The sequence below is a fragment of the Cryptomeria japonica genome, chromosome 9 (genome assembly GCF_030272615.1).
Source record: "Cryptomeria japonica chromosome 9, Sugi_1.0, whole genome shotgun sequence".
Lineage (NCBI taxonomy): Eukaryota > Viridiplantae > Streptophyta > Pinopsida > Cupressales > Cupressaceae > Cryptomeria > Cryptomeria japonica.
In genome coordinates, this window is record NC_081413.1 from 594,944,368 (window position 1) to 594,952,814 (window position 8,447).

General features: G+C 34.0%; 1 protein-coding gene across 1 annotated transcript; it reads left to right on the top strand.

Annotated features, from left to right (window-relative positions):
- Window positions 1-3,443: 3,443 nt before the first annotated feature.
- Window positions 3,444-6,517, top strand: LOC131071514 (protein IQ-DOMAIN 21). Its single transcript, XM_058007406.2, has 5 exons — window positions 3,444-3,579; window positions 3,833-4,151; window positions 4,318-4,521; window positions 4,598-4,843; window positions 5,720-6,517. The coding sequence occupies exons 2-5, from the start codon at window positions 4,035-4,037 to the stop codon at window positions 6,062-6,064; spliced, it is 912 nt and encodes a 303-aa protein (XP_057863389.2). The 5' UTR covers window positions 3,444-3,579; window positions 3,833-4,034; the 3' UTR covers window positions 6,065-6,517.
- Window positions 6,518-8,447: the final 1,930 nt, after the last annotated feature.

Consider the following 8,447-nt stretch of genomic DNA (forward strand, 5'->3'; position numbering starts at 1 on the left):
TGGATGTTTCTTGGACATCGTTTGCAATTACTGACACATCTTCAACACACAATATCGACTCTTCATTAGGAACATTGATGTGTTGATTTTGGACATCCCTACCTTTTATCATAAGGTGTCCTCTTGTTCTTCATCTACAATATCTTGTGATTGATTTTTCTTTTTTCTCTACTATCACAACTTCTTTGTTGACCACCTCTTGTGATTCTAGCTATGGTTTACTCCACTATTTTAGGTTCCACAATCTTGGGCTCTTCCTCTTTTAAGAATGATTCTTTTGGCTCTTGCTTCTTGACCTCCTCAATGGATTTTGAATCATCCTCTTCTTTTCTCCTTTTTCTTATGTATTAACAGAAGATTCATTTATTTGGATTCCTCCCATCATCTCCATTTCATTATTCGATTTCAAAACCCTTTCTATAGACTTGCTCTTCATATCTTCTTCTCCCTTGCACATTTCTTTGAAACTCAAGATATTGAGTAAGTATCAATGGATGGTTGGAACTAGGTCCATATATTTAGTGTGATGTCTTATCAGTTCTTTATTAAAGGGTTCTTTCTCCTCACAGTTTGAGAATTTGTCTCTAAATTTCGTTTAACCCAAAACTTTTTCTTTCTCTTCTCCCAAGTCATAGGTACCTGATTTCCCTATCACTTATTTGCATGAACATACAACACCACACTCTCACAGGCTAGCAAGAAAGTTTCTCTAATACCATTGTAATGTCCCCTTTTAGAAATTTTAATAGCTAACAAAACTTCCTCAAAACATACCTTTTTGTTAATTATAGTACAATTTCCTTAATTCATACGCCTAATTCACAATTCACTTCTACATGCCCCATTTTATAACTTTTGGAGGATATTGTCGACTAAATATGACTTAATTTTTCTTGTAGACACTAAAAAATGGTCAACACCTGCGTCTCCTATTTTTAACCTGTTTTCTCATCAGGCGCATAGTCTTTACTATTCATCGATACTGTCTCATTCTTCTCTCCCATTTCCTATCTCGTTGATATCATTTTGTCCCCGTTTAGATTCTATGATATCAATTTATTCCAAAACCTATCTTGTTGATACCATTTTATCCCCATTTCGATCCTATGATACAAATTTGTCCCAAAACCTATCCCAATGATGTCATTTTGTCCCCATTTCGATTCTATGGTATCATTTTCTCCCAAAACTTGTCCCAATAGCATCAATTTGTCCCCATTTCATTCCTATGGCATCATTTTGATCCCATTTGATGTCCCATGACATCATTCCGTCCCCATTCCATGTCCTTTGACTCGTTTTGACCCAATTCACCCATTTTGATCCATTACTTCCCAATTCTGCCCATTTTCTTCCCATTTCTTCCCAATTCTTCCCAATTTCACCTAATTTGACTCATTTTGACCAAATCTTAGTCTCTGGACATTAATTTGACTTATTTCCCTCTTAGGTTCAATTAATTAAGCCTCTTTTGTACTAACACTTTTTCTAAAAATAAATAAATAAATTTAATCTTTATTTATTTATCCCTTTTATCTATCAATTAAATAAATTTATTTTATTTAATTACCTAATTCATAAATGTGAGGAATAAGTTAATAAATTATATTCATTATTTCATCATTTTTATCTTCTTCTTAAAATAGAGAATTAATAATTTTTATTTATTAATTTATCTTTGTATCTACTTTTCACGAGGAGATAATTAATAAACTTTATTTTTAATTTCTCCTATTTATCCTCTCATGTGGAGATAATTAATGATTTTTAAATATTAAATCTTCCATTTATCCTCCTTTCTTGATAGACTCGATCTCTTCGACTTTTTCCATTTTAGCCCATCTCCTAAACAATAGCTTTTAGTTGCACTCAATCATGTCCATTTAATTTCTCAAAAATCAATTTGATCTCACCTGTTCACCGAAATCTAGATTTCTATAAAAGGAGGCCTCTTTCTTCACCCAAGACTATTAGTTTTTTAATATTAGCATTGTTATTCTATCCAAATAGCTTTAGAATCATGACTTCTAGTATTCTCATTATCATGTATCCCTTGCTTTCTTCATATGTGTGCATTTTGCATTTAGAGAGCAACATATCCATATTAGAGAAGAAAGAAGAAACAACAAAGCTTTATCAAAGGAGCGTAGGAATAATGGTTTGATTCATGTTTTAAACTATGCTTTATTTTGATAGCTTTGTTGGTTAGATTAGGTAGTTTAGCATGTTGTTTAAGTTTTCGTGACTAGCTTAGTTAACCTCATGCTCTTTGATTCTCAATTTCCTAGTCAACAATTCTAATGCATGCAACATGAATTTTGGGGTTAGCTCAATGCTTGAGTTGATAAACTTGTTTATGTAGAAGTGAATGTGTTTGAGTTGTAACGAGACGTTTAGTTACTTTTTCTTACCATTTTCTCTAATACAAATGGTGGTACAATATTTAATACGTTTTACAAAAGCAATGAAAGTTAGAGAATTTTGAAGGGAATCCCTCCATTATGATTGTAGGTTATAGGTGAACTACAAAATGATATTTCTAGGTTGAAATTATTACAAAAGTATATTTGTAGGTTCAAGGCTTAGGAAGATGAAAGCTTTTTTTTTTTAGTATTTTTTAACACATAATGCACTTTTAAGAGATATTTAATATGGTGTAGGGTGGGGGTAGAGTTGTTAGGGGAGGCACACGGGGGAGGGGGTGGGATAGTTTGTTTAAAAAGAACTCATATATTGACTAGTTTTTAGTAATTTTATTTTTGAGGTTTGGTGTAAAATGTCTTTCAACTTGAGGGACATTGAAAATCATGTGTGTGAAACTTATAATAGAGTGTAGTGAAGTGTTACTACAAAGAAAAATGTTACCTTTTATTGGGTCCCTATCCTTATTTGCATTATAATGATATACATTAATTTTTTTTAGTTATAAATCATTTATTTCAATTTTATTGATAGTCTACACCTAAATGAATCACTTTCTAATATCTATCACATACTATCTATATTAAAATTCCAACAAAATATCAACATTCCATCCTTGATTTTCATACATTTAATCCTGTAATACTATCAATTGCAACTTTATTAATCTAAAACAATTTTTTAAATTTTTTATTATTATTTATATATTTTTCCTAAATTTATAATAAAAAATCCTATTCTTCCTTTCAACAACCTATATAGTAAAAATTATTAAAAATTGTATAATTATCACTGATTGGGTCCTCACAATCTTAACTAGTGAAGCTCACGAGTGTATTTTGATTTATAATCACATCAAGTTGCTGTATTATAACTCACTTGGCGTCTAAGAAAGAAGTTAGAAGCTCCACTTGTACCAGAAGGGATCTACGCATTATAGGTGATATGTTACAACGCCTCAACCAACTCAGATCACTATTTACGCAACCTAATGACAAAGACAGGCTTTGCTATACATGCTGTCACTTGAATGCTTGATAATGTTACCATAATATGGCCTGCTCAATGGAGGAAGGCAAACAGAAATCTGAGCAATGTGGCTCATCCACAGTCTCTTCTTAAAATGCCTCCATGCCCTTAGATTGCACTAACTAAGAGGTATCATACTTGTATGGCTTAAATTGGTTGATCAAGTCCTTGAAACTTCTTGTTGAGATTTGTTTCTCTTAAAAGTTTGATTTTAATTCTTTGTGTGAATTAGAGCGATTCTATAAAAAGGCAGGCAAGTAGTTTTGTTTATGTGTTATTATGATATTACCAAAGAATGTCTTGTCTTAGATGAAGAGTATGATTTTCTAGGTGGGTATTGATTTGAATGAGTTTTAATGGAGTGGCAATTACCATGTATCAGTGAACAGATTGGGGAAATGGGTGGCAATCTCTATAACACCATAAGCATTCCAACTTGAGGGACTATAGCTACAACTGATTTCTCAGTGACCCAACAGCAGCATTACAGTATATAATCTATCCAGTTCTTGTTAGCTTGTACAGTACATTCTCAGTTGGAGAATGTGGGAATGAATTTGAGGTAAGAATTTGAGAGCTTTAAAATGGGAAAGAAGGGTACCTGGTTTACAGTGGTGAAGAGAGCATTTCGATTGTCTTCTAGAGGAAATCAGAACAGTGGGGCGAAATCTTCTCAAGATTTGAATGGAGAAGAGGATAAGGTGAGATATTGCTATCTATTTATTAATGTGATTTCAGATGAACTTCCCACAATTAAACGTCTCAAAAATCAAACATGTTAAGTTGTTTAAGCTTTTCCCTCCGTAATGCCTAGAACATTTGTTGTATATTTGGTTAAGCATTCTAATTTGTGTGGCGTGGGAAAAGGCAAAGACATGGGAATCCAAGGAAAAAGCAGAGTCTCCAACAGAAGATGCCATTGCAATGGCGGTGGCAAGTGCAACTGCAGCAGCGGTGGCTGCAGCTCGAGCTGCTGCAGAGGTGGTTCGACTAACGGGAGGAGCACAATCTCATTTCATGAAGGAAGAGGCTGCCGCCATTAAAATACAAGCGGCCTTCAGAGGTTACCTGGTAACTTCTTACTGGCCTTTCTCCTCTTATTCAATTCACAATCTGGTGTATTAATTGCAGTGTGCACTCAAGGCAGGCACGAAGGGCTTTACGTGCTCTGAAAGGGCTAGTGAGACTGCAAGCTGTGGTGAGAGGGCACAGCGTGAGAAAGCAGGTTCATATGACCATGCGCTGCATGCAAGCACTTTCTCGCCTACAGGGTCGTGTTAGAGCTCGGCGCCTTCATATGGCAATGACAATAGCACAACACCAAGCTCAGCCGCTTTACACAACTGCTCCCAAGCAAGAAGAGAAAGCCCCGACCTATCCATTTTCTCACAAGGTAGCTAATTTAAGTATTGCAATAGACATTAATTTTATGATTGAACACATTTTAAGTTTTGCTTTGTCTTGATTTGTCTATATGACATGATTTTTTAAGTAAAGAGATGTATGTTTAACATATAAATATGTTAGTTTATTAGCATAAGACATTAGTTCATTATGCATAGTGGTCATATATTGTTAGATCCTTTGTGATGGGTGAGACTCCTCCAATGAAATAGCATGGTTCTAAAGCTTAATATTTTGTGACATGGTGAATATCATCTCGATGATGATTTCAAATGTGTCACCTAACCACTCCCAAGAAAGAATTATCCATTTTCTCATCAGGTAGCTAATTTGTGTGATGTATTAGATATTTATTTTGCATTCTGTAAATAGGGAAAAAACATATTTTGAGTTTTGATTTGTTTTGTTTTGATGGCGCTTCTCAAATTACAAATGATTCTTTAATAAAGAGATATATGTTGATTGAGCATATAGATATGTTACATAATGCATTAGATCCATCATGCATATTGGTCACATATTGTTAGATTTATTGTGATGGGTTGGGTTTCTCTAATGAAATAGGATGAGAAAGCATAGTATATCGTGATGGATATCCCCTGAATGATGATTTAGATGTGTTCAAATCAAAACATAAAATGTGTTGTTTAAATAAAAATCTTGTATGACAATGTACATGTCAACTGATGTTTTGTAAATTTGGTTGTGTGAACTTTTATTACGAATGTTTCAGATGAAACTCCATTATCCACCATCTAAGAGAAGTCAACAAGAAAAGAGAGGATACATTGTGCACATTGTTTAAACTCTATTTTCTAAGTTTTGTTTTGTAAGGCTCTCAATCTAAACTGGGTTTTCTCAACAGATGTGGCGGTCAGGAGCAGGGCAAGGCTTCAATCGGTGGATATCCCCAACGCAGCCAGCATTGTCTCTTGAAAACAAGAATCATCATCTTCAACTCAGTTTTCCTTCTCCACCTCGTTATGGTACTCCTCCACGCTACAGGGGTGCTACACGTCCTCATGACGACGACAATCATCATCATCTTTCTCCACCTCCACTTCGTTATGGCGCTTCTTCGCGTTACATGGGTACTCCCAAGTTGGTATTTCCTCATCTCACTTCTCATTCTCCACCTCGCCATGGTAGTGCTCCACGCTACATGGCCGCCACACAGTCTGCCAGAGCCAAGACTCGTCTTCGAATTTAGATAACAGGAAGAAATTACATCATCCAAGTAAACTTCCATGGAGATCGTAAGGCAATCACCATTGACAGATCAGATGCAACAGCACTTTGTTCTCTAGTAAAAGTAAGAAAAACATGTTGTTGTCCATAAAGGAAGTACTGTCCAGAGTGAATCCTGGTTATCACTTGGGGCATTTTCTTATATTGGTTCTTTCCTCCGAGATGAACTAGGTAAGACCGGATAAACTAACCTTGAGCATATGCACAAAATTCATCAGACAATGCAAAAGATGGAGTGTTACCTAAGCTTTTATCAGCTGTAAATGTTCTTAAAGTTTATCTGCTTTACCCAATATTAAAACAAGCTGTTGTACATAAATGAAATATAATTTATTTAATAGTTTAAAAAGGGGAAAAATTGTAAGAATAATTGATTAGAAAGTTATAAGCATATTGATGACTGGTTGTTGAAAGACCCACATCTGTACCAAATCTCTTTATGTCTCCTGGAGTTCTCTGTCCCTGTTTTGCTTCAGCACCAAGTATAATGATTTGACTGAAGAATGATATTAGTCAACCTTTCAAGCTTAGCCCTCGGCGTAACTATTAAGATATGCATTTTTGTAAATACAAATAAATTGTCATCCACTAGTCTAATCAATCATCCATTGTTGCTTTTGCCGAGGTTTATTCTTAAACACAGACGCAAATGTCTCTGTAAGTAAGAAATGCTTGGATAAACTATGACCAGTTATTTTCTTGAATGTCCGATTAACTGTCATTTTGATTCTAGGTATAGATGTTGATTTTGAAATTCATTGATATCTATAAATGTACATGTGGTTTTGATTTCTCCAAGTTATGTCGGAGTGGGGAATCCACTCTTGCGGATTAGGGGTCACTTTTGAGTGTAGGTAAAGATGTTGATTTGAAAATCATCCATATCTACAAATTTTGTTGTAAGAAAATCTATTTGTGATATCAAAACCTTGACCCAAGTTCAATTCCTCCAAATCATATCAAAGTGAAATTATTAGATTACCCACAGAACTCAATATATTTAATTATTGATACTTACAGATTTTACATCTCCTTACACTTTCTAAGCATCCTATAGATAGATCGCAAAATGTGATCTGAAACATTGATACTAAAAAATTGCACAAACAAATTCAAAACCATACCTAACGAGGGATAAAGAATGTGAGCTCCATTACGATCACTTTCTAAGCATCCTAAAAATAGATCGCAAAATGTGATCTGAAACATTGATACTAAAAATTGCACAAACAAATTCAAAACCATACCTGAAGAGTGACAGAGAATGTGGGCTCCATTACGATTCTAGAAGAGTTATTCTGGTGAATTTTTAATTAATAAAAAAATAAATTTGAATTTAAACAATGGGCGCTCTATCATTCCTTAGGCAATATGGTAGGTAGGGCTTGCGTAAGCCTAAATTATATGTTTTGCAATCAACACAGACAGCCTACCAATCTCACCATGCAATCATTCATCAGAAAAAGTCATAACATTCATATTTATGAACAGAAAAAACACAAAAAGGCTGCTGGCACAGGCCTGCTTTTTGCGTAGCTTTCAATTCTCATTTTCATTTGAACCTATCTATTGTCTTTGCATGTTTATTTTGTTCGATCATCGGATTAAGCATGGTGACTGGTACACACAGGACACCCGATGTTTGTTAATGGGTCTTGAACTGGAATGCATTTGCTCACAAGTTGCATTTGTTAAAAAGTTGGATTTATGGCTATAATCGAATCTCTCTTTTTTAAATAATAAATTACAATTAATGTTTTCTTAGAACTAAATATAATGAAAGGTGGAATTTAAGAAAGATCTTTAAAAAATTGTAAAGGACATAATAAATTATACTTATATATAAGAAAACAGAAAATTCATTTTTTAATAATGGGGTTATAATTGAATTTGTTAAGATTAGGTGTTTGTATTTTGAAGTTATAGCTGCAATTATAATATTTGTATAGTATTTAAATAATTTTTTCATATGAAAAATGATATTCTATTTGGAAGGAAACTCATGATCTATTATTTATCAGTTGGCATTCTATACTATGTGTTGAATTGTTTTCATGACAATTCTAAGAAGTTATTGAATAGGGAGTTATTAGGTTAACTATGACTAGTATCTTTGACTACTTATTAATAGAATATGCAAGAGTTGTATAAAAGATGTTATTACACTTAATGGAGTGCTCGGGAGTTATTTTGACCTCTCTTGGTGGGAATCAACTAGTTAACTTGAGAATTATATTCTATGTTGGGAGGAGTTACTTTTGGAGAGGGGTACATGGAATAGACTTGGATAATTTGGTCCAAGTGTTTACTCATGGTCTTGGATAACTAGTTATCACTTCTCGCGT